Source organism: Pieris rapae, chromosome 9, assembly GCF_905147795.1.
Source record: "Pieris rapae chromosome 9, ilPieRapa1.1, whole genome shotgun sequence".
Lineage (NCBI taxonomy): Eukaryota > Metazoa > Arthropoda > Insecta > Lepidoptera > Pieridae > Pieris > Pieris rapae.
This window is the reverse complement of record NC_059517.1, coordinates 3,091,834-3,118,810: the sequence shown is the minus strand read 5'-3', so window position 1 is coordinate 3,118,810 and position 26,977 is coordinate 3,091,834. Positions and strand designations below refer to the sequence as shown.

Sequence of the window (26,977 nt, the reverse complement as noted above, 5' to 3'; positions counted from 1 at the left end):
TAAACATTGAATTTGCACCACAGGGATTGTGAAGTGATTTCTAGTTTTATCTTAAGGTCATTTCAAACACTAGATTTATAAAGACAAAAGGTCAAAATATAGATTGATATCACACTACATAAATATATATATATATATATAACTCTAAAGCATCTAAAGCTGAATATTAAAACTTGCGTTCTATAGCTTTAAAACTAAAATTAGTATTGTCAGCACTTGTTTAATTAATTTACGGCGAACTATTTCGAAACTCAAATATGACTGAGCTTTGTCTAACGCCCTGCAATGTACCCATCTACTTAGTAAATTTGATTATCTCTCAAATCCTTTTACTGCCTACAAAATTTACTTTACCGTGAGCTTTAGCACCCAATTTGCCTTTACAGACATCATTTTACTTTTGTAGGATTTACAATATATGTCAGCGTAGTATATAAAATCTGTATATAATAAACAATACATACTTCCCCTCACATTTGACTGGCTATTTGATAGAATAAACATTAAAGTGTTTTAAGAGTGAAATAAAAAATACAAATTCATCAAAATATGTCAATTTGTCGAAGAAAATAATGTCTTCATCTGTCCTGACACATTTGGAATTCGGAGACATATTTAATTTAAATATAATATATGTGCAATTTTATTATTGAACACAAATCACAGAAAGAAAAATTAACACGTAAAATCTTGTTGTTTGTTTACGAGTGCGCCACAAGGTGTGACGCCATCTAGCCTAGAGGATTCTGGTGGGTTCTAAAAAGAAAGAAACTTTAAACAGAATCAAAAATAACAATTAACATGACTAGTGCCTATGATATCTTAACACATAATTTGAAATGGTTTTTAAAATCATGTCAAATAACTTTAATATCACAAAATGTTTAAAATAATTTAACGTACATGTACGAAAGACAAATACAGAATCTCAGTTCAAAGAAATATCTTGTCTAATAACAAATACATACATATTTATATATAGTCTTACAGCAGTATCATATCCTTATAAATATGTAATAAAGTTTTATTTTAAACTTATTAAATTCACTATTACTATCAAAACTCATTGAGAGTGTTTAAAATGATTAATATCTATAAATTAAAAAAAAAATTGAATTAAAATATAACTAATATAAAAAAACCTTATATGCAATAAAATTAATTAATCCTAGTCAATCTATAGTTGTACGGACCTCTTTATGATAAAGGGAGTTTTCAAAAGCTGCATTTTTCTTCACCCTTCACGTACTCTATTAAAAAATTCCCCCTATAACAAAGATCTAAATGTACAATCATTTACGGAAATTTATTATTGTGTCTGGAGGTGCGAGTTAAACAGTTATTTAATCAATTTATTATTATAATTTAGGACTAGTTTATAATAGTTATATCATTGCTACATTATTACCACATCTAGAAAGTGGTGTCTAGAAAGTGAAAGCTACCAGACCACTGCAGTTGTGGTCTGCATTAAAATAGCAGTAAAAGGACTATTTAGTATTTATGTATTCCAAGTTTAACATTGTTGGCACGGATTATATAATGCGAGTAACTAACAAAGTTATGTACCAGTTATTTCCAAAAATATGTATCATCTATATGTTTTGGGCATTCATTAATATATTTTTATATACTTAATACCAATTTTACAATATCCGTACACATAGATCAAAAGAAACGTTTATTTATTGTCCTAAGATTTAGACTAAGGAAGTGCCAGAGCAGTGGTGTCCTATTAGCTTCAGCCTGCGTCTCTTATCCCTGTGATAGGTTCGAAGCCCGGGTGTGCAGCAATAAACTTTCAGTTTATGTGCACATCTAACACACAAAGGAAATGGTTAAGAGGATATCGGTACGCCAATAGACTGGAAAGTCCACAGTGTGCCTCAGGAACAGAATGCTGACCTACTTGCCTATTTAAAAAAATGATCACGAAACCGATTAATAATCTGAAGCCCAGACCTAAAAGGTTCTAGCGCCACCGTTTGTGACAATAAAGGATGATATTAAGTTACTATTTCGAGATTACTTTCACTTACCGAGATATTATTTAAAAAAGGGTTAAAAAAGCTTACGCCAGGCGGTAAGGATTTTACAAAAACATAATCGTTTAATACCACAATTTACTGTCTCAATCAAAACATAATAAAATAAATAGTCGCATTTCTATTGATATCTAAGAACTTATTATTCTACCCTCCCAAAAGCCGCCCAAATTGAGTAATAAAACACATTTTACTACAAAGAGACATATTTTACTTAAGTGTCGTGTCTACGTCTACGCTTCAGGACAATAAAACGGTTTACGAGGGGCGCACGACATTACCCACATACACACCGCGTACATTTCTCATATGACGACAGTACAGATTCTTTACAATATAAATAACGCCGCATTTAAACGTAGGATGTGATAAAAAAGAAAAGAACTTAGGTAATAACGCAATGCCGTCAAAAAGACGCCAGTACTCTGCTCCCAATAGCAAAAGCTAAATTACGTTATTCAAGGTTAAACGTTATGAAGGTGATTTCTAAAATGTAAATATTAATATGTCATTAAGTATTAACAAAAATAGAAATTGGATACAAAAACGTCTCATGCAAAACCCTGACAAATACACCAATTTAAGTACTGACAAGACAATTAGCCTGACCTGTAGAACGATTTTATCAATTTAATGAAGCAACAATGAATGTGCAATGGCGCTGAAAGCTATATTTAATAATTAGCCTTTTGTTATTATATAAATATATAAACAATAACCGTACTTGCAATCAAATTAAAAAAAAAGTAACCTAAGTAAAAGAATATAAAATAATTATAAGATATTGCATTAAATGTAATTTTGCTAAATATATTCACGTAGCTCCGATGTGAATTTATTGGAAGAAGAAATATTTTTTACATTTGTGGGTAGTTTATTATACAGCTGTGCGCCTTCGTAGGGAAACATTATTTGCCGTAATTCGTACGTATTTTAGGTAATGCAAGATAACTCGTTCGACGCGTACTTCTATGAGTAATACGTTGCGGTTTGGAGAAAGTTTAAGACTAAAAAAATACATGTATTATAAATATAAAGTTGTTTAAATTCATTACATTTGTGTCTCGATCTATATTTATGGTTGATAAAAGGTAGTTATACTGGAACATTGATATTTAAATAATTTGTAGTATATATATTTAATTAATCAGGGACATCAAAATAAACATATTATATGTATGTAATATATCCATTTCAATGCAAGGAAGGCACGTGAATAAGATTTGAGGTCATTTCGGACAATGAACCCTATTAAAGGATCACTTGACCCCTCAACCTTGTCGGGTTTCTTAATTCTATGAGCATTAGACGATTAATGTCTAAATTCCCGTGAATAACTGATTCAGTATTATTTAAGTACGCTGAGATAATTTGATGACTCCCATTACATTGTTGCCTTAACTTAGTAATGGATAAAATGTGTAAATTTTTTTTGCTAAAATTCACGTACTGATATGGTTTGTTGAGTGTAGTATTTAGCCCGCATATAACACATCACTATACAGCAACGAATGAGTGACAACAGATAATGTTTAAGGAGCATTATAAAACACTTGTACATTTGTTTGAAGGCGTACATGTAGTGTTATTCGTCCTACAAATAGACTTCCGAATTAACAGAAAACGCGATATATTAATTCTTATATATTAAATCAAATCAAAGAATTAAATAATGAAAGGGCCGCATAGTCTATAGGGAAAGAGGTAACTTGGGAAGAGTTTTCAAAATATCCGTCAGAAAGTTATCTATATTAAGTATTACAAAATAAAATATTTACAGTAGCCTTCGTTGCTTAAATCGAATAATTTATAATAAAATTATATTTCTCATCACCGTCTCAATGTCACCATTATTGCGGTCGACAATAAAGTCGGTAATTCGTAGAATCACGGATCCACCTGAAACCCTCCAAATAATTTATGGTGATGAATATATTTATTAATATATATATATTCATCACTCAATGCAAATGGCAATGGTTAACCATGCAATAATGCGGCTTTTACTCCATAGAAATTAATTAAAACATCATGATTTGACAAATGACTAAAAGGTACAAATTGTTGGCTTTAACCTAACCTTTTTTTATTATTCTTTCCGACTTGTATGTAATAAGCCAGTAAGAAGAAGGCATAGGGCTACGGTCCGCTTAAATTACATAACCTAATGTGAATATCATTTACATCATGATAATGATAATAACTGATCATAATATCAGTTTTTGGAGCTGTGGCTTTTTTGCAATAAAAGTCAACAATTCAGCGAAGTAAACATACATTATGGAAGTAATTCCAAAAACAAAAATCACAACTAACTTTCGGATTCCACTTGTTAGGAAAAAGTATTAGTTTCGAACTAAAAAAGGGAACGCTGAAGTTTTTAATTACATTTGTACAAGTTTTTTAGTTGCCACTTCCCACTCCCCTAGCAGTAATTACAGTTTATTTAAACTGGAACATCCTCAGCCTTGGGGACGCTGGACATTCTGTTGCAGTCTGTTTTAAATAGGATATGTTTGAAACTGCGACGACTGGTCGTTAAATAGTAAAATAAAGTAAAAACTTGCAAGCCAAAGTATAAATCTGCTCCATCGGGGTTTATTTGAAATCGAGTGTTGTGTGGGCATTGCATAAACATTTTGAAGGTATTGTAACTAAGGAGAATCTGAATTTTTTAAAACTAAAATTAAATCGATGTTAAGATAATTTTTTTATTATATATATATTATTTTAAAGCCAGTTTAAAAAAACAATATATTTACGTCCCAACCACATATATTACTTAAGAAAGAAATAAAATTTAAGATCAAGGATCTAATTGGACCATCTCTGTACTAACTACATAATACTATGATATTGAAAACAAAATATATAGTATTTTAGATGCACAGGGTATTAAAACAAACATAGGTTTACAGGTAAAATCTTAAATGATTCCTAACAGTAGCCTATGAAGTCTTTACAACACAGAGGTAGAGAATTCCATAGCCAGTGTATTTATATAAAGTTTAAAGTTATTTAATTACTTAAATATATAAGTAGTTTTTTTTATTGTTTAGAAATAAGTACTTACTTACTTACTTATTTCTTAACATTAAAAAAAACTTTATACATATTTCAAAATAATATTAAGACCAAGCGTGCTAGCCACATGGTTGTTCTATCAACAGCTATTATTTTTAGCACTGGAGTAATAATTTGTACATTTAACACCATATAAAAAAAGGCAAAGCATCATAGGATTTTCGATCAAACAGCTCGGAGAAGGTCCTCCAAGCTGTTTGGTCAGCGTGGGGCGTTTTCGTAGTAAAGTAGAGCTGGAAGAGGCCTATGTGCCACAAGACACGCTGTACTCCAAAACCGCGCTGATTAAGATTAAGCTTGGTTTTGTATCTAAAACAATGTTTATATACACTGGTTGTCAGCAGTAAAGGCTTAATAATAATTAATTACCTCATTGACGTTAACGCTAAGCAACAAGGCCGCTAAAATTATATTATTAGCATTATTATATTTATAATCCGTTATATTTTTACTACGTTTTTACCGAGTGTGAGCAATAAAGCAGAGGTCAATTACAAGCAGGTTCCATGCCGAAAACAATTATTAAACTACGGCACTTACTTTCAATTAACTGTTTACGGCTTACTGGCAACTCTGGTTAACTGGGTAACCCTATTTCGTTAACTGCGGTCGGGGTAACTGTTGCTCACTATTGACCTATTTTATATAATCTAGTTTTAGCTAAACGTCTGATTTAATACGCCGTGAACACAGTCCAAGGCGGTTTTGTTTGAGGCAAACCTTCTTTGCTAATATTATTAAGCTCTTATTTTCTCTAGTTAATCCACAAGATAGTATTAATTAGCCACAAAGAATTAAATCTCTTGTCCTAAACTAAGATTGGTTCGATATATGTATTTGGTGCGAAAATGTTTTAAAAGCACTAGATGTAATACCATTATAACACAAGTACTCTTCACATATAAGTACTTCATAATAAGCATGAATAAATATATCATCTTCACCTAGTGCCGGAAATTATGAGCCTCCTGAATATGGAGCGAGGGTCGCTGACAGATCTCATATATTACCACAACTATCTCAAGTAGGGCTATGTTCACGATCAACATTAGGGAGTGCTTACTGGAAAATGGATTTGGTGCAATCCTTTTTAAGGAAATAGTAAGTAGCAAAATGCGTTATCCTCAACCGTTAGGTATTTCACTCATACGTAACGTTAACGTCTTTGTTAACAGGGATCTGTACAACAAACTGGTTCAAACGCTTGGGTTACTCACTACCACCGCAAGACTTTAAATAGATAGTGGGCTAACTGTAAGTCCTGTCTTGTTTTTAATATATACTACCCAACCATTCCTCAGTCAGTCAAAAAATTGTTAATAACGTGTAATAATAATAAAAACGTAAGACGTATCGCGTGCTTCGGAAATTCTTACTAGGGACTAGTTTCATAGTTTTAAATTAAATTGATTGAATTTATAAACGCGTTGAAATTTATATAGCTTAGTAAACTGATTTATAGTCTGCTTACCAAGGTATAAAATTGTTTTTCGCTGTAAATAGAACCTGGGACGGCCGTCTTAGTGTAGTAGTGTACCTACCTATGTAACGTTATTATACGTACAATCACAACTTTGGTATGCGTTCATCGATTTACTGGAAAGTTAAAAATTCTGTACATATAAAGACTTTTAGAACCAGGGGTTTCGTAAAACCAATTTGCAGGTTGACATTTCCTGAGTTCACCGAAGTAGATTTATGCAAATAGCGATCGATTAGAACGCGGCGTGTAACTTTTAATTCTCTTTGACCTATATACTACTTTCCTCACGTTTAGCTCTTTCTTAATATTGGATACTATTACTTTTTAATTTTTTTTTTATTTAAGCTTCGGCGAAGACCGTGAAGACTTCCAAACAATTTAAAATTACTTGTTTTCGTCCGGAGGGCCTAAGATAAATGATCAGTGGAATAGACGCAAAACGCCGTTCTCTATTGGGAATAAAGAATAATACTACTTTTTTCGACAATTTCTAATAACACACGCGTTTAATAAGGACAGAGTCTTACTGCAAAAATCAATTAGGGCGCTACTCCAACTCGTAAAAACAATTAAGCAGTAAAATCTACACAAAGAAATTCGTTCAAACTTTCTAATGCAATTATTCGCACCAAAAAGGACCTCGCCAAGAACAAATTTTTAATGTCCAACGGCCGCCGAAAGTAAAACGAAAGTTGCCACAATCAAAATTGAGTTGTTCTTAACAACGAACAAATATTAATTTAAGGTCAGGATAACTTCTATACATACAGCAATATATTATGTTAATGGACAGGAAATTATCAACGTTAAAGATATAAATTACAGCTCTTTCGTACCTAAAGATTCGTACACTAGAATTATTTTAGATATACTCCTTTGATATTTTTGAACGGATCTGTGTAATCGACCACAAATAATTATGTAAATAATTTCCGGCCCAGGCATTAAAACACTTCAAATTCCCATAAACTAAAATAGAAAAAATGTTTTACGTGACGATCTTTGAGGCAGAATACACCCATCAAATCGGCGTTCGTCGTTCCACAACTGAGCGGTTTTTTAAAGCACATCTTGCCGCGCACCACCGCTTCTTTGAACCAGTATTACCAAACCAATTCAACTTAGGGTCCTATTATTAGTACCTATTGAAGCCCGAAACGCACTTTTGAGCCATTTGGCAATGTAACCATAGGTGGCATCGAATGAGCCTCCAGGCCATTTGCCTATATGCCTATATGCCATATGTTCTATAAAATAAACGATTGTTGTATTGCCTTTAAAGAATTGTGAAGGCTGTGATTGTAAAATAACTAATCTACGTCTAGGAGGGAAACCTTCGGAACAAGTTAAGCCGGGATTATGAGGGCCAATTCTTGAAGGGATATAGATTAGAAACTGAGCAATCGGTCACTCTCCGTAAATACTTTAGAGCCTTTACGTCTGTTTTGATAAAGGAAGGCGAACTACCCGTATAATTAAGGAAAGTGGTAGACAACAAAAGGCGCTTGACAACAAGACTTCATTGGTTTTATCAAATTTTATTTAAAAAGGTTATGTGTAGTGCAAGCTACGGCGTAGCAAGATAAGACTTGTACCATTAGTCACTCGGGACAAGATACGTCTCCCGTTGACCACAGCTATAAGGCATTCGCGACGTCACGTTTACGTAAACATTCGTTTAGAAGTTCTATTGAAAAAGGGACATACAGAAAAGTAGGATTTGTTATCACTTGTTTTATGCAAGACTTCTGAACATTTCACAAATATTTTTTTACATTTAACATTAAAATACTTTTATAATCTTTCTTGCAATGTTAAAAATAAATTCAAGACATTTGCGAAGAGACAGTAGTGAGGCGTTAAATTATAAACAGACTGGGCCAAGGGTAAATCATGTACTTATATTCTATGAAACGTGAGAGAAAGTTTCGCTTGGCATCACAAATTGGATATATTCAGAAAAATTACAGCATATTTCATAGCAAACACACAATAAATTTGCTTTTTTATAAATATAAACTAGAACATAAACTTGTTTTATTTTCAGAATAACTGAGATAATTTCTATAAAGTATTAATTCGGTATATTTAGATACTATTTTAGTGTTAATTACATAAACAGTTCGATTACAGCATACGAAAAGAAAATTTAAGTACCTACGTGTAATTCTGCATTGCAGTGCCATAAATGTACACTAAAGTATTGCAATAAAAAGCTCAAGTCAAAGCCTAATGCTTTTACTCGCGCAACTCATCAAACTTCAATATCAGGAGCAGACAAAAGGAAATATCGACTCCATTTCAACAACTGCAATCATTTCGCGATATTTATGGTCGCAATACAATCGTTTATGAATAGACACGCGTGCGGCGCGTACTCTCTAGTCGATAGTTTATTCCACCCAAGGCGAGAATAAAACCTTAGCATTTCTCGACGTATCTACGCGTTCTAACGCGCGTTTCAAAAAGGAACGTGACCTGATTACTGATAGAAGCTTTACAGTCTATGGTTCTTAAATGTCACAGGTAGAAAATGCGATTAACATCTGTATTTTATTTTTTCACTAATCCTTCAGCCATATAAATCCATCCTATACAGTATACAGTCCAAAGTATACCTTAGAAATTAAAACGATTGTTTCAGGGCAATTAAAATATTTTACGGAAAGTTTCGGATCCACCAGTGTTCAGGCGTCCAATTATTATCAACTAGAGATTCTTGCCGCTTTGGGGAAGCTTATAAATTACTTGAGAACTTGAATTTCTTGTTTAGATGGTTGACATCTTACGTAAATTGTTTTGTTGCGGTTTTGTGTAAGTGGAGATATTGTTCCGGATAAGATTTTTAATATAATAACAAATTTCCAGTACAAAATGTCGGAAAACTGCTCCTATATTCACATCGAATAAATTACCGAACCTTTGATACATAGACAGGATAGACTTACCAAATTTACATCTATCAACTAGAACATTAAATGAAATGACAATTCAGTTTCTTGTATAATAATTAGCAACGTAAAGAAAATTGTTTAAAATTCTTTTCTGCCAGCTGTCATTGATACTTTTTGGAGATGTGAACACTAGTCTATGTGCGGGTCACTGACACGAAAGGAATTAAGTAAGAAATAATATTTACTAAGTACAAACTTTATAACATTGTATACCACTAAAATATATTACAAAACAAATGTTTTGACCTGTGCATAATTGTATGCTATTTAGCGAGTAATTATGACTACTGAGCCATCTCAAGTGACTTTTTAGAGTATTCCAGAACTTAAACTAGAAATAGATAAGCTATACACGTAATATGCATCGGGCAATCCGTGTCACGCGTGAAACGTGACGTGATTGACTGCAATAGCGTCATAGATTATAGAGTTATAGCAACTGCACTGAGGAAAAATTACGTATTTATTTTCTATAAAGCTTACATACTTACTTATATAAGAACCTAAGTAATACATAATTCTACTCATCTATTTCGTGTTCATATTATAACAAGCTGTTTAAGTCATCTTCCCAGTACTAGGAGTAGGTCGTCCACATTCCTAGGTCACAATACTGATCTCCTTATTAATAAATCTGTCAGCCCAATTCAAGAGCACTATTGTACCTTTCATCACAAACGTTTCATTCTTTTTTCTTCGACAAATAACTAAATCGTTCATTCATAATAATCGTAATAAAAATCTACATTTTTTAGAACAGGAAGGAAACGGGCTCTTCTGATGAAATTATTTAGAACAAAATTAAAATACTTTGGTTGTATTCCTTTATATTCCCACGTGGTCAATTAGTTAACATATTATTTATTTTATTATTCATATCATCTCATCATACAATAATTTTTTTATATACTTTTGATTAACATATGTGCTCACAATTTTTTAAAATGCTTTATAGTTCTAGTTAATTATAGTAGGATGCCTGAGTAGCCAAGAACTTCGAAGCAATAGGGGTTTTGAAGTTAGACGCAAGAAGCACGAAATATATTGCCATATCGAAATATAGTTGAGGCGGCTAAAGATCACAAGGGGCTGTATAGCCATGAATGATTATAGTTTCTCAACCCTTAACAAATCAACGATACAGGGATATGCGATCGCAACTATTGCTTGATTGTCGAATAAAGGTAACACATATGACTTGGGGTTACCATACACAAAAAAATAATTATTGAATATCTTACCAACAAAATTCTCGCGATTGTGTAATAGCAGTATAAAACGGCCTGCACTTTAGCCCAACCCTTAACTAGATTACAAAATAATGCTAAACCAACAATCTAATATCGTGAAATGCCACAATAATTATTTCCTACAACAATAATAAATGGAGGGCGAAGTGCGGTCAGATTGTATCGCAATCGATTTCATTATTTCAATATTTACATGTTAAGTGAGTTTTCTAAATAGCAACGCCGATTTCTTCAACCCTTTTGTAACTGACCTTTATTAAACAGTGCATCCATATGGAATAAATAAGCCTTATATGTATATCATATAAGGCTTATTTATTCCACGTACAGCTTGTTTAGATAGGATATCGGAAGACCTATATAAAATATGATTTATATTTTTGAAACGAATTAACTTAACAAGTAGCTAATGGTCTAATTACAAAATATATTTAACACTAGCTCCCCCCGCGAACTTAGTTTCGCCTTAATGTTTTTTTTACTTAGCTTACCTTTTTTGCAGCAACATACCAATATAGGTACTATGCTCTGCTACCTTATAGAGACTGTTCGCTTTTCCAAAATAAATTATTCTCTTCATAAAATGTTCTCAAAGTTCAAGGAAGGAAAAAAAATCTTTGAGTTTTGCGCTTAACTACATATTCTGCGATTATTTTTTTATTCTACAGATAACATAGGCCTTATTGATTTTAAATTATTTGTAAATATTAATAGTTATTAATGTAATGCCTCATAACCAAATAATTACCTACTCATAAAATAACACCTGCCTAATTATAGATAGTGTAATAATTAAATTTATAGTTTGATACACGTGGATTTAGTTTAGGTATGACTCTCAAGAGGTTGTTTGCTTTATTAGACAGATTTATATCATTAAAATCTTAAATTGCTTAATTTGAGGCGAAGTCTTTGACGTCATTGACAAGCTAAAAATAGTACAAATTAAAATATCTGTAGGTCTGACTAACCTAACATATTAGACACTCTTGAGTTGAGCTATGAGTCTATTTTCAAGAAGTAATTCTCTGTCACTAATCTAAAACTTTGTCAAACTCTGAATTATATAAGAAAAAACGAAAGAAAATAAAGTCTTACAAATTAGAACTAAAGTGTGGCTTCGATAATAGGTGCGGACGGCGTGCACAAACATAATGCTTATTATTAATACTTAAGTTCCAAAATTAAATATTTTGAAAAAAAAACAATAAAATCCCTTAAATCACAAAATACAGGAAGAACTATCAACAGAACTAAATTATAATTTGTTCGGATCAATACCTGCAGCTCAGTTTCATCAGCGGAAGTCGAGGCAGAATACGAAAATCCACCCGTATCACCTCGACACCTCAAAATTGGAAACTTAAATTAATAGAATTAAAATAACTTGAAATAAAAATTTCAGAAGAAGTTAGGAGCCGTCTTTAAAGGTCTTTATATACGACTGTAGTTTTTACATTCACTTGCACAAATCAAGGTCCAGCTCATTTTCATAAATTACAATAAAGATGTACTTTATATAACTCGAGTTTTTTAGAAAGTCGAAACTGAACGATTTAAGGAAATAAAAAGTACAAACAATGCCGTAACGAATTACATAAATAGGAAGTTGCATTTGCATTGCAACGGTCATTGAGCAGCGTTACAAAAACAACGACAAAATCAACAATCTAGATTTTAAGAAACCTAGGCAAGGTTGTCAAGTCACCTTACTCTGGTGGTTTCTGGTTTAGAACATTGCGATTGCTAACGATATCTTTAACTTCTCCACCTAACGGATAGGGAGTCAGAGGTTCTCTGGTCAAAACTGGTCGAGTATCTTCTATGTAGGTACCGGAGCAAACCTTTCTTCGTCCACACGTTTTACCTTTAATCATCTCATTTTTCCAACTACATACAATCAAAAAGCAAATAAGAGATATATTAATAAATAACAATGCATATTTCCGTGCTGTTTGTCAAACATAAAAATATGAAAGACTGCAATTCCGGGACATACGTTCAAATAAAACTTGGAAAACACTACCACTACAAACACCGTCTGTTTTCAATTCGCTTTCTTTGCTCAGGAAATATTTGAGTTTTCTTTGCTCGTACGTTATTTGCGACGCTAAGGCACCACAAACAGGATGTCGCTTCCTTGAGTGGAGAACAATGTATGACAATGAGAATATGTACATTTTCTTAACGCTAATTAGTTTATTTTCTTAAAGACTGAGCCGCTCTTTATTGCTATTAAAATGCCGTATTTCTGATTTTAAAAACAAACTTCTATTTTTGTTCTTTAAGTTAAATAAAATTGAACGTGGTGTCTATATTCTTCGACAAGTAACATAAATATATATATGTCACTGACATATATATCTTTTTAATTTAGTAGTTGCTATTTCTTAAATAGTGTATCACTTTAATTGCAAATATTTCGCAATTCTCGCAGTTCCAGAAATAGTTTTAACAAATATCCTAAAGTTACCTGTAACAGTTCGCTAATTACCCCTTTGTTGATGTTTCCTGTATATTATAATGTTTATGCCCGCTCTTACTGGTAGTAAATGTTACCTTCCAATTTCTTCTTTATATTGACGTTCATAAGTGTACATTAATACAAACATGAAGAAATAAATATTTATTTGACAACTTAGAAAAAGTATAACGTATTCAATTGCGTGAAACATTATCTTAAAAACAAAGAACAACCTAGGAAAAATAATAAAAGTTAGAAAATAACATGTGGCAATTCCTGAACATTGTAACACTGCTCACTTGGAAATCGATTTTGTGTGGAACTAAAATGTAATGCCATGCTACAAGAATGCAATTCATTAACGGCAAAAAACAAATTAAACACGGTATTTGTTAAAGAATATCGCCAACATCTTGGATGAATTAAATTCCAGCCATAAAATAACTTTAAAAATATTGAAGTAATAAAGTTAAATATTGCTGATAAACAAGTTTACAAAAGAATTTACCTTAAGATAGCTATGATTTAATTATCTAAATAGTATTTATAAAAATATATTAAGAATTAGTTATATAAGTATATAATAATAAAATTTAGCTATTTGCTCACGTTCCTATTTTAAAAGAAAAAAAAAACAATAATTCAAACTAGTTTCACGCGATCGACAATATTATTTAAAACATACAACGCTTGCCACAACTCCACTCCCCATTAATCTTTCAGTAACTCTCATTTGTATAAATAAAAATAAACATTGGGAGCATCTGTCGTCAATCTGTAGTATCGATTGAGAAAAATATTTTTTCATTGGTTCATTTAAGATGGAACGCTGAATCGAAATTTAATGGCAATTTAACGATGTATATTTAATTAAAATATATGATTAAGATGGGTAAGATTTTTATAACTAATCAATGTGTTTGTATTTCATCTGCCTTCAAACCGAGACTTACTATAACTCCGAAACCTATGCTCGTGGTATTTTTTTTCGTAACTGACATTAATTCTACACAAACTTGCACGAAAATGTATTTATGTATTTGTATAGCTCAGCCTATTTGAACCCAAAGGAAAAGTCCTACTTCTCGCTCGAGTATGTAAACGATAGTTGGCCGATGTCACGATTTCGTTAAGATAATATCAACGAGAAATCAGGTCACAGGCTAAACATAAATAAAGCTAGAAATAATGAAAGTGGCAACAAAAACATTTGCCATTTTAATCACAGATAAAACAAAAGCGCGGTGTAGATACCATAGTTATAGTATATAGCAGTCTACCGTAATTACGTAGCCCGCAAATCTCTGTAATGACTTTATATGAATTTAAATTTCAAAATGTCTGTTGCATTCCCTCGACAGTCTGTGGTACGTTAATATAATGAATTCCGCGAATAATATAGACCTGTCTTTAAATTTTAGCTACAATTCCACTGTTAAATCGAGCAAAAAATTTCTACCCACAGAAAGTTGACATTCTGAATGTGTACAGAGAAAAAAGTACACACACAAACACAGTACATAAATATAATTTTTCTTATTTTTTTATTTGAGTAAGTTATAAAGTTACATCTATAAGTGTCTATATTTTAAAGAAAAAGTTCACAGTCAATCATACGATTTAGATATACATATTAGCATATAATACTTTACTTTTATAATACTTTAGATAAAGAGGTACATAAACGAAACTGTACGAACATGAACAAGAAGTCCCTAAAGGCAATATATATTGTATTACGGTGAAATATAATGTCTGCAACAAAACTGTAAGGAGACCATTTATAACGAGTTATTATCCATTCACAATTTAACGCCGGAAAGCATGAAGTACTGTTCCGCAAATGCGTAAAATTGCAGCAATTATTAATTAAATTTGTTTCTGGGTGTATATACTTTACCTCAGTTTCAAGTCAATAAAAGTATATGATTTCATATAAAATATAAAAAAACTGTTTTTTTAAGTCTGGGCGTAAAATTTTTGTATCTGTTTAATGATCACTTGTCAATATAATAAGGCAGGTAGGTGATGTACTCGTGTACCTGATTCACGCCATCGAATTTTTAGGTGTTAGACTAGTTTAGTTTCCTCACGATTTTTTCCCTTCACCGTTCGAGGGACTGTTAAATGCGAACATAGAAATTCCATTGGTGCACAGCCGGGGATCGAACCTACGACCTTAAAAATGCGAGTCGCACGTTGACGCTACAAGGCCAACACTGGTCATACAATTTCATGGGTCTATATAAATATTATATGATTTTATTTACGTACGTGAACACGAAAGTTCTATTTGGTTGATTTCTAGTCGTTATCTTTTAGTCGATAAAAAGGCAATTATGCGACCCTAATTAACCCCAAACTAATATTTTATATTAAAAACAAATCAAGAAACACTGTACATATTACAATATACAAAACGTATACAAAATATGGATCGTTAGGCGAAGCAGCGTTGTGAGAAATTGATATGATCCGGTGGGACCGAAGGCTATTTATAACAATCGATCTTGCCCGCAAACATCTATCGGAAAATACCTAGATTGGAATTTTTTTCATCGAGGCGTCGCTTAGTTTACTTTGGTAGGTTTTCATGGATTGCCTTTGCTGTAACGTTACAGACGTTCGTTTTCAATCAAAGTTTCGATTCGTCTTGTTAAAATAAACACTCCTAATCCATTGTCATAATTATAATCATTCAGTGCCCAGTCCTAAATGGATGTTGTCCGGAACTTACTTCCATTTCCTTGATTTTTTTCAATGATCCCCGTGTTCATCCGAGTAGATACCGGTCTCGTGGTAGTTTAAGTCGGACGATAGATAATATATTTTTGCTATTACTATAACAGTTTTATATTACTTAATTTTCTTAACTTAAATTAGTTCATTGTTTAATGCGCACAAAGACTGAAAGTCCATTAGTGCACAGCCAGGGATCGAACCTACGACCTCAGGCATGAGAATCGCATGCTGAAGCCACTAGGCCAACACTAGTTACAGTTATTAAATACTCTGGAGATGCTACACCAGGTAATTTTTTCAAAGATACTGTACTGGTTATAGCTTTAAATCCTATCTAATTTTAGAGGCAATTAAAAGAACAAACTGCAAAACAAAGCAAAAGCATTTGGCAATCTGGCTGGGAAAGCTACACAGTCTTAATATTATTGCACATTTGGCTAGAGTATTGTAGCAGTTAAGTTAAGAGTACGGACAGGACACAATCACGGGAAAAATATTAGTAATTAATATTGCCAAGCATAAAACAAGCCTTCTTTGTGCTGACTAAAGCAGGAGATTTAAACCAGGACCGACTGACTCACTAAGTTACGAAGGTTTCTCACAAAATCATTCAGCCTGAAACACATTTGCATACCAAATTATCGTATTAGCACATACAAGTTTAGCGTCTGTTATAAATATATTATCAAAAATAATTCATGTCCATTGACTATACTACTAATTACTCGCACTACGGAGACCACGCTGAAACACAGTTCTTACAACTATCTGCTAGGTACATAAAAATCATAATAGACAATTTATGAACCCTATATCAGCAACACATCTGAAACAATTTCCGTATCGTATACTCGGTTCTCTAGGGAACTATGAGCTTTAGTATGGCGTACGAAGTTTCAGTTTTGATAACCGTCTCTATGGTTAAATTTAAACTAAGACGGCAGATAAAATATGGGATGTTGGATTGTATTTTTGGATTTTACAGTGTTTAAAATTAGAGTTCCTGCCATACTCTTACACAATAGGGTCAAACGCTTTCATAACAGAAGCGTTCTAAATATTTTTACTAGTCTTCGTTCGTATAATTTTAGACCCTCGAACTCGCTTCTATTTTAGCAACATTAATGTTAACCCTGTTAATTTTACTGATGGGTGTATAAAATCTGTGGTTTCTTACATAAAGCGTGATTTGGAAATAATATCAGATAAACGCTTAACTTCAAAGTATATTATATTTTAACTTGAGTTACGCTATACTTATGATTAAGTATCACATATATTTAAATACAACAACAGAACCTATTTTATCACTTTACTTTATTAATGCTGCTTTTTTCGATTTGTGAAGAAATTTAACAAAGGTAATTTAGACAGAAGAAACTTTATCGCCAATACTACTTAGTAAAGCGTGCAAATTCATTAAGTTATAACATTCTCACGACTCTAGAAGAACACAATACAGATAATAGTAGTGGCGCTACAATATTCTGGACAGCTATTCTAGACTCTGTTACTTTTAACATAAAGTTTATCATAGTAAAAATATTTGCATATCACCTGACCCATAACGGTTGTGGTTATTGCATAATAAAATATTAATATAGACGACATAAACTTATCATGGCTGTAAAAATGAAATAGTTAAAATTATATAATCTTACAAACTTTATATAAAATAAAATGTAGCGCTGGATCAACCTTAACATTTAGGGGATGAAAAATAGATGTATTAGTAGATATAAAAAAATATTAAAACTAAAGAAAAAAAATTGATTTCATAGTGTGAGGGAAGCCATTATGGATATACAGACTCAGCACGTTTATCAGAACGCCCAATAGACAGTGACTTTTTTTCGAGATAAAATGCTAATTCTTAAAAACACGAAATCATAAAGAAACGCATAGTGTTATCAGAACTAGATAGATGAAAGAATGATGAAAGTAAGTCGAGTAGGATGCGTCAATGCATGTAACATTTTGTATATGAATTATCTTGTGTAATATGCGTTAAATCTCGACCATCTAAAAGTAATTAAACAACAGGGTTTCCTTGCCTGGTTACTTGTAGATTAGAAATACATCCATTGAAATTGGGGAAATATTTTGTCTAGCAACTCTTAGTTGTAAGAAATTCCCGCAAGACAAATATGTACTTACAATTGAAATCGAACCAAGATGTTACAAAGCATAGCACATCTGATGACGAATGTTTCCTAAAGCAATTACTGTTTCTGCAAAGCTCTGTTATCATTTCGATCTTAGCCGGGACGAATTTAAATGGCATAAACTCACACCGTTATGTTTAAGGTATAAACGATAATAATACGATTTACGCGGCATGCCGTGTATATCGTATCGAACAAGCTTAAAGAAACTTATTTTATTGATAAAATATTCTCGCAAATCTTCTTCTACGTCAATACGATAATAACAGCTTTGACAGAGTTGCATTTTGCAATGATATGTTTGTCACACACCCTTTTGTAAATACTTATTAAGAACAGGATTTTGTTCGTTTTTTATATATTATCAAAGGTATTCGGTCTCGTGTAGTAAAAATAGTTGGCATCAATGGACACGTGATGTTACGCATCGGTGTGTTAGGAAGCCCGATAAACGGCTAATTGCAGCAGTATTATGGACGTCGAGCAGAGGAATAGGATTTCTAATGTCTTCTACGTTACGTATGTAACGTAATGAAATTTTGTGAATTTAGTCAATCAGAACAGAACCTTACCAAAACTTTGATAAATTCTAATTCGTTTTAGTTGCAATAACAATTCGGAAGCATGCTAGCAAGCAATGCGAAGATTTTGTTACTTTATTACACTGCCAATGCTAGTGCGTATTCAAAAAGTCTGATGAGTGATGAGTATGATATAATTATATAATCGAATCATGTCTTCATATCTACCTTTTTAGTATGTAGTATTCATAGAAGGATAGTATTTTTTAAATATTGTATATTAACATTTTAACATCAAAGCAGACCTATAATGAGTTGAAATTATATCTGACTAAAATGTCAGAAGAGAAATTAATCGGTCATGTCGCGAATAACAATACACTGTTAAAGACCTCAGTAGTATAAAACTTAACACGTACCAGCAACTGATCGACTATTAAGGTCCGTGGCTTACTTTTAAGGAATGCATTACGCTTTAGGAATTACGAATGCGAAAGTCCAGTTAACGGCGACAGTCGCGTTTAAATCGCTGGGTGAAATCTAAGGCTTCACACAATACAAGCAATAAATAAAATATGCGAGATTACGTACCTATTGCGAGGCGCACGCCTTCATAATCGCGTTACAACAAATCCATTCACAACACTGGTTTAAAAACAAAAAACACAACACAGGCACAAAATTAAATAACAAAGAAAATAATTCAGTCTTTAATATTTGGGTGCGAAGGGTAACGTTTTTAAACGATTTCTTGTTCAAAACTTGCACAATATTTGAACAGATGGTAGATGGATAAATTATTTTCGTCAACAAGACAAGCGCTAAGTGGTGTACTCCAGCACCCACGAGAGAAAAAGCGGCACTAAAATCTAAAACCATTCTCTGGCAGACTACAGTCTACAACTGTCAAACAAAAACACTGACCACAGCCTATAACTTGCTGTCAATTGTCCTCGAATTTCTGTCGTATTTTCTGAACAAGATCTGTCACCTGGCTGTATGGACTATGGAGTATGGACCATGGCATGGAGTCAGGAGTATGGACTAGTCTTAACCTTTCTCATTATGGATATATAAAAATCATCGGTCGTATTTTTATGCGAGGTATTTAGTTCAGCGTCACCTATAGAATATAAAACATTTTAAATTATTATGAAGAGTGTGAGAGAGAAGAGAAGTGCAATAATTGCATGCTGGTAAAAACTTTATATTTACATAAAAATTTAATTTACCACAACTATCCACAATATATCTTGAAATTGCGCTATGCCCATTGATTGTTTCGTATGTTGATTAATATAGGGGTATATTAAGTAAATACTAAGCGTTAGCGGTAAATATCACTACATTACATGAACATTTAGGATTTGGCAATAAGGAGGCAACTTGGGGGTTTACTTCCAAATTTAGGCGGATCAAGATGTCTAGGGGCATTATGACATTGGAGGTACTTTTCTTATAAAACACAGGATTCCCCAACCCAAATCTACTTAATATAAACTCCAGGATATATACTTTATCCTACGTAAATTTATTTAAGGAATAATATTTGAAATTACCACTCAGACCAAGTGTACTACAAAGCCTTTAATGCACTTGTATTTAATCAATAATAAAGTTGGTCCAAGGGAAAATTCTGTAGGAGTTAGCATTTCAAGTTTGCATTGTCTCATTTTTAAATCAAAATATAAGCAATTATGATAATGTACTTCAAAAACAACCCAGCCTGACTTGTTTAGTATAGCAGATCTTGTTTTTCAAAAGAATAAAGAAAAAATTAAACATCAATTATTTAAAACATAATCATACCCTAAACACAACTCAAATTTGTGATACAAATATATATTTATTTGAAATCCCACAAATGTTGTGAATAGTTTTTGGCATTCATTTGAGTAAAGAAAAAAGGTTATACTTGAAGAAATATAACGCATATGACATGTACATTGTGTATTTGATTTATTTCCTTCTCAAATTAAAAGTAAACTTGACACAAATAAAAATGGAAGATATTTAGAAATCATACTATTCTGTTAAACTAACGTAATGTAATCTTACAATTCATTTCAGTTTCATTTAAATCTGTTGTTATTTTTATTAGATTGCTGTTAGTGAGGACATTTCTTGGTTCATAGCCTGAATTCATCCATGAATCTAGTGTTTCAATGCCTGGTAAAAGAGTTCTCAGAGCATTTCTGATATATATGTAGGCCTGTGGAGAATATCTATAAATACTCAAAGCAAAATTCTTTAAATCATCTGTATGTCTGGTTGGCATTGCTAGAACAAGACCACTTGTATCTTCTTTTATTTTGTCTTGCAATGATAGAAGAATTCGTGACTTCTTTTTCTTCTTTTGTTCTAAAATTTTTTTCTTCATTTCTATTACTTCACGAAGCCTTGTTAAAAACCGTGTTTGACGTTTATATGAGCGCAAAGCATATCTATATTTATTTTTTATTTCAATTGACTCACGTTGCATTCTTTGTACTTCAGTAAAGAGTTTTAATACTTTAAAATTTTGTTTAACTTGCATGTCACTGAAGGACTTTTCCATGTCAGAATGTTCTTTTATGTCTCCATTTGAATTACTATTGGAATGTGTTGGTCCATTGGTTGCAGATATTTCTTTAGGGTAATCATTTGATTTCTGTATAGTTGTATCATTTGTTCCTGATCTCTCAAAAGCTGAATCATCAACATCCATTTCATAATCATTTTCCAAGTAGTCTTCATCTTCAGCTTCATTGTCCAAAGAATCTTCTTCAATATATTCAACCTAATAAACACATATAAAGTTAATTAAATAAAATATTGTTTTGTTATATAGCTTGCTACTATTTTAGATCATAGTTCTTGACATATGACTACAAATATTTAAAATTGTAGCTTTTGTTACATAATAACTTACAATTTGATTTGTCATCCTTTGATTCTTTGAAAGCAGCTTTTATTGATGTTTTTAATCGAGTTAGTTTACATTTCTAAAAAGACACTAATTTTTGTAACACAACTAAATGTATATTTTCTAAATATATATATATATATATATATGTGTATACTATATATTATAGCTTCAAGAAATATTGGAATCTCTCCCTCATGTATGTGTCAAAATGTAATGCAAGATGTATTTAGGATATAAATTTGAAGAGAATGTAAAAAATTGTAATATTACTAGACCCCTTAGTGTCTTAATTTAGTGAAATACCTCTTTTTACTCACCTCTAAAACATGTTTAGGTAGTTTTAATGAGGGTACTGCCTTATTAACAAGAACTACAGCATTATTAGAGTCACATTCAAAACAATCTACTGAAAAGTGTTGAACACAAATATAAGAGTAATCTGTTGGTGTCCAATTATTCCTGCCAGTCAGATCTGTCCATATCTGTCTTAGATGTTCATCTTCAGGAAAACTAAAATACAGTGTAAATCAGCTTTAAGGGAGAGAGAAATAAGACTGAATTAACATAGTCCAGTCCAAATGCAATTTTTTTAAATTTTTATTTAGAGTTTATTGCTATTCTACTGTATACTAAATCACAGCAAACAACACAACTATAGGAAATTAAACAAAAGCAGTATTCCATACTGTTAGTCCATTTAAATTGTTACAATACACACAGTTTGTTGTAGTAAAATATTTTTGAAATTATGTCAGTATAAACAAGAATCAGTATCAGTACAAGTTTAAAAATAAAACTATCAATATCTTTATAAGTTATAGTTTGAATGAATCACCCAAAAATCAAAGTACCATTTGTATATAACGATTATTTAATCTAGAACATTAACAATTTAAAACAATGTCGCGAACATAATTTTGCAGTTTACTTACGGGAAAAATGAGTCGGCATTAAAATTTTTTGATTCTTCACAACCTAGAACAGCGCAAGTCTTTGATATTTGTGTATCAACGTCATTACTCTGTTTGAGTTCAGGTGCCACTTTCGCTATAACGAATTATATGAGAGAGGTTATGTTAAGACTTTACAAACTCTTAAGGTTAAAAACAATATATATTAAATTGTTAGAAAGAACTTACCGATAGGAGTTGTTTTATGTTTATCATCATTTTCTTTGATCTTCGCTAAACCTTGTGTAAAACTCATAGTTTGGTACTTATCATCAGTTGTAATAAAGGTATCGGTGGTATTGTACCTCTTGGAGAAGCCGTCTTAACAAATGATTAGCCAAGAGTTACAGAAAAGCATTTATGTCCTCTAAAAACGACAATATGTAATAAATAATAATATTCTATGTTATAATTATGATTATAACATATTGAATATTATTACTGAATGCTAATTGTCTGGGATTTGGGAAAACGATCTGTATCACAGAATACAGATTATATTTAAAGGACAGGATCGCTGTCTCTTTTTTTACATTTCAGCTATGGTTCTTAAGAAGTGCCTTTATGGTACTTCTTAATTTCTTCTCGCTGTACTACCTCAGTAAGACCACATAGAATAAAAGTTCTACATCCCACATTCAGAAACGAAACTTTGCGCGATCGCATGTGAAAATCCAATCTAGTTTTAACATACGGTTGTTCTGGATATCAACATAAATCCGACTCTCAGAGTAGTCAGTAAATATAATTATAGCAGTTATAGTTCGCACGAAATTGTGTCTAAATTCTACAAATTTATGAAATACCCGTAACTCTAAATCAAACAAATTACTAAATCAGTTGGCGATACTTGATAGCCATAGCCTGACAAATGGAAATTAATTGCGGAAAAAAGAAGCCCACGATCTGTTTATATGTATTAAAAAATGTGGCGCTACAACCTTTTCGGTCTTAAGCCTCATATTTCAATTAGGCATAGCCTTCACTTTTCAGTCTCAGTCGACGACTTTATACGTTTTAGGCATTGCGGTTTCTTGACGATGAATACATTTACCGTACAAGCAAGTGTAATATAAATGAAAATAACGTACATAGGCAGAAAAGCTATCAATGACAAGATTCGAACTACGTTTACAGAAATGAAAGTATCATATAGACCCAAACTGCTAGTGTTCTATGTATACGTGTAACTTTGTGAAAATATTTTTTTTTAGTTCTATGAGTTTGAAATTAAGTTCGCTTTAAAAAGTTTTTGATACCCATAACAATCTTTGATAATCTAAAAAAACAGAAGGGTGATATGAAATAAGGCAAACATTTTAGTAACAGGCTTACTGTTTTACTGCAGGCTGCAGTATCTTCATTTACTTTAGTAACTGTCAAAATCAAGTGGTCCAAGAATTACGAAACTATGCTAAGGTACACATTTACTACATCTGTGGTCAAGTGTGTATTCAATTTCGTAATTCGTAGTATTAATATATTTTTGCGTAAATACGTAAAATAATTAAAGAATTCCGATTATTATATGTTAGAAAATGGTTGATCCCATATTTGATTACCAATTTAGACTTATTTTAATCGGAGACAGCACTGTCGGTAAAAGTTCGCTTCTTAAATACTTTACAGATGGAAAATTTGCTGAGGTAAATTCCTTTGTTATGTTATAATATTTTTGTATTGAGTGTTATGTAAATTGCGCATTATGTTTTAGTTGTCGGATCCCACCGTTGGAGTAGATTTTTTTGCGCGTATCATTGAAGTACAGGATGGTACGCGAATCAAATTACAATTGTGGGATACTGCTGGTCAAGAAAGATTTAGATCAATAACGAAATCGTATTATAGAAATTCAGTGGGTGCTCTTTTAGTTTACGATGTTTGTAATAGATCAAGCTTTGAGCATATTCCCCTATGGATGATGGAAGCCAAACGTCACATAGAGCCTCATAGACCTGTATTCGCTCTTGTTGGGTGTAAAGTAGATCTTGTAGGAACAGATTCTAAAAATGGTGCACGAAGAGAGGTTTCCTGTGAAGAGGCTAGGATGTTTGCAGAAGAAAATGGTATTTATTCTATATTTAACATATACTCATACTAAGTTAGAAATCCTTTATCACAAATCTCCCTATTGTAAATTACTTTCATGGAAGATTAAAAATGGTTTTGAATAACTTGATTGGTATTTGAACCTAAAAACTTAATTTTTGTGTTTCCCTTTTTTACATTAAAATGTGATAGATATATTCTAAACTGTTGCATGTAGAACAATGTATTTTTTGTTTAAGTACACCATTAACAAGTAGTAGTAGTAGTATATAGATATATATATATATAAATAGATTTAGTATATAGTATCCATTGTTTTGCAACAAAATTAATATATTTCTTGACTCAAATGTAATCAACCTTGTAAACATATTTGAAATTCAAAGACCTTGTTTTGCTAATCAAATGAATGAAGGTTACTTAATTTGTTACTAGGAACTTCCTTCTATTTTTATAAAATATATTAAAGATTGTTGTTCTATAATATATAAAAAAAATAGTGAAGTTTTAAAGAGTACTAATCATTTATTTAATGTTGTCTTATAGGCTTACATCATGTTGAGACTTCAGCGAAAACAGGGGTTAATGTTGAACAAGCGTTTATTCTTGTTGCTCAAGAAGTTTACAACCGGATCCAAACAGGGGAATATAAAGTTGAGGATGGTTGGGATGGTATAAAATCTGGTTTCAATCGACCAAATGGTATGGACTTTAACCTTCTTGAAGCAGAAACTGTACAATCTACATGCTGCTAATTGTTGTATATAATTTGATTATGAACCTTAGTCACTTAAAACTTTGGATTTGTCTAATCCACTGTTTTAAGAGAATTCGGTGATAAGTGATATAATGGCAAATATGTAGATATGATGCACAGTAAAATAAATATAGTGTATTTTATAGTATATCTGTACTAACTAGATGTTCTTATAATCTATTATTACTATTACATTATCTCAAATACAAGAAGGTCTTCAATAGGCATTTGATATAGTCTGCATTTTACACATTGCACAAATGTTTTGACTACTAAATTATATTTTGCTATTTTCTGTAGTGTATTAGATACAGTTCATAGTGTGCTAGAAACTTCCACTCATTAAAATCGAGCAGAGATTGTGCTATGTAAGTATATTTGTTTAAATTAAAAATTCACAACCATAAATAATAAAAGTTGTAATAATTTAAAAAAATGCCAAATTCAATGCAAAATATTCTTGTAAATATGTTATTAGCACTTAACACAAAACAACCAAAGAGTTGGATCTTTTGTTATTTATTTTTACTTCACAATTAAATTTAAGTCTAACAATAACTAATGAAACCTACATTATGTAGTAGAAATTTGTACCTGCAGTCTAACATTGTCATATTATTATTGTTAAATGAATAGGAAAGAAGATTGTTAAATTATTCAAGTCAAAACTATCCTTAAAAGTCAATCATGTCTGTATGTTCTCAATTTTTAGAAAAGGAAGAAAAATAATTACAGATTTAAAAGCCTCATAAAATAAGAAATTTTGCTATATTGTAGAGAACTATAAGAACTAATTTATTCAATTGGCAACCATTTTTCAGTCCTATGTATTTCAATACTAAAATAAAAGCCCTTTTCTTGTAAATTAGACTTTATTTTTACTATTGACTTTATTATATTATACACTACCCATTTTCATGTTGACAACTATACTCAGTGTTGCTATAATCATAGTTAATTTAGTGCTCCCAGAGCAGATTTTTTTTATTTTATTGGTTGGGCTTTAATTTATTTTCATATAATCACTGTATAATTGAAAATAATAATATTTAACTCATTACATTAATTTTAATAAAAATAAAGCTTACAAAACAAGTTGTACATTACAGTTTAAAAATCCAAATACATAATTGATGATACATTGTGTAACAAAAAGGTGCAGGTCTTTATAATTAATTATTAAATAAAAGTGTTTTATATTTCAATTGTTTTATTGATGCAATTGTAAAATATAAAAATAAGTATGTTCTAACATCTTCCCATGTATGGACATATTCTATTTTATAGTGAAAAAAGAAATGATGTTATTATTAAATAGATAAGCCTTTTAAGTGTTTCATTTAAGTACTGTTAGCATTAAATAATCTGCCTCTTTTGTAGAATAGGTTTTCTTCAGTTATTAAGAATAATTCAGCTTGAAGCAGATATACTTAACTATAAGATTAAGAAACCTAGTCCGACTCCCGTACGTCATTATTGTACCGGATTTTGTCATTCGAAAGGAAATGTCACCCATATATCTCAATACGAAACGGCCACTTTTAATTTGTAAATCTTTATAGTGAAAAATTTTATTCACAGCAATATACAACATTTCCACTGACA

At 31.5% G+C, this 26,977-nt stretch overlaps 3 protein-coding genes across 3 annotated transcripts in view; 1 reads left to right on the top strand and 2 right to left on the bottom strand.

Moving 5' to 3' along the window:
- The window catches only part of LOC110999732 (FERM and PDZ domain-containing protein 4), an 87,874-nt gene extending 68,264 nt beyond the window's left edge, over window positions 1-19,610 (bottom strand). The window contains exon 1 of the mRNA XM_045629434.1: window positions 19,300-19,610. The gene's annotated coding sequence lies outside the window, so the exon portion shown is untranslated. The remainder of the gene's footprint in view (window positions 1-19,299) is intronic.
- A 1,033-nt stretch (window positions 19,611-20,643) lies between these two features.
- On the bottom strand, window positions 20,644-23,107 carry LOC110999736. The gene is made up of 5 exons (XM_022268948.2): window positions 23,009-23,107; window positions 22,756-22,933; window positions 22,549-22,663; window positions 21,934-22,126; window positions 20,644-21,487 (listed from the first exon to the last, which is right to left on the bottom strand). Exons 2-5 carry the CDS (start codon window positions 22,820-22,822, stop codon window positions 20,747-20,749), a joined length of 1,116 nt encoding a protein of 371 aa, XP_022124640.1. The 5' UTR covers window positions 22,823-22,933; window positions 23,009-23,107; the 3' UTR covers window positions 20,644-20,746.
- An 878-nt stretch (window positions 23,108-23,985) lies between these two features.
- On the top strand, window positions 23,986-26,699 carry LOC110999712 (ras-related protein Rab-39B). The gene is made up of 3 exons (XM_022268911.2): window positions 23,986-24,212; window positions 24,281-24,632; window positions 25,162-26,699. Exons 1-3 carry the CDS (start codon window positions 24,105-24,107, stop codon window positions 25,368-25,370), a joined length of 669 nt encoding a protein of 222 aa, XP_022124603.1. The 5' UTR covers window positions 23,986-24,104; the 3' UTR covers window positions 25,371-26,699.
- The last annotated feature ends 278 nt before the right edge of the window (window positions 26,700-26,977 follow it).

Excerpts from the sequence above, each read along its gene's own strand:
- LOC110999736 (XM_022268948.2), bottom strand. The coding sequence starts at position 22,822 with ATGAGTTTTACACAAGGTTTAGCGAAGATCAAAGAAAATGATGATAAA. Across the intron at positions 22,664-22,755 it reads ACATAAAACAACTCCTATCG|CGAAAGTGGCACCTGAACTC; the intron begins GTAAGTTCTTTC and ends AATTCGTTATAG. Across the intron at positions 22,127-22,548 it reads AATGCCGACTCATTTTTCCC|TTTTCCTGAAGATGAACATC; the intron begins GTAAGTAAACTG and ends ACTGTATTTTAG.
- LOC110999712 (XM_022268911.2), top strand. The coding sequence starts at position 24,105 with ATGGTTGATCCCATATTTGATTACCAATTTAGACTTATTTTAATCGGA. Across the intron at positions 24,213-24,280 it reads CAGATGGAAAATTTGCTGAG|TTGTCGGATCCCACCGTTGG; the intron begins GTAAATTCCTTT and ends ATTATGTTTTAG. Across the intron at positions 24,633-25,161 it reads GATGTTTGCAGAAGAAAATG|GCTTACATCATGTTGAGACT; the intron begins GTATTTATTCTA and ends GTTGTCTTATAG.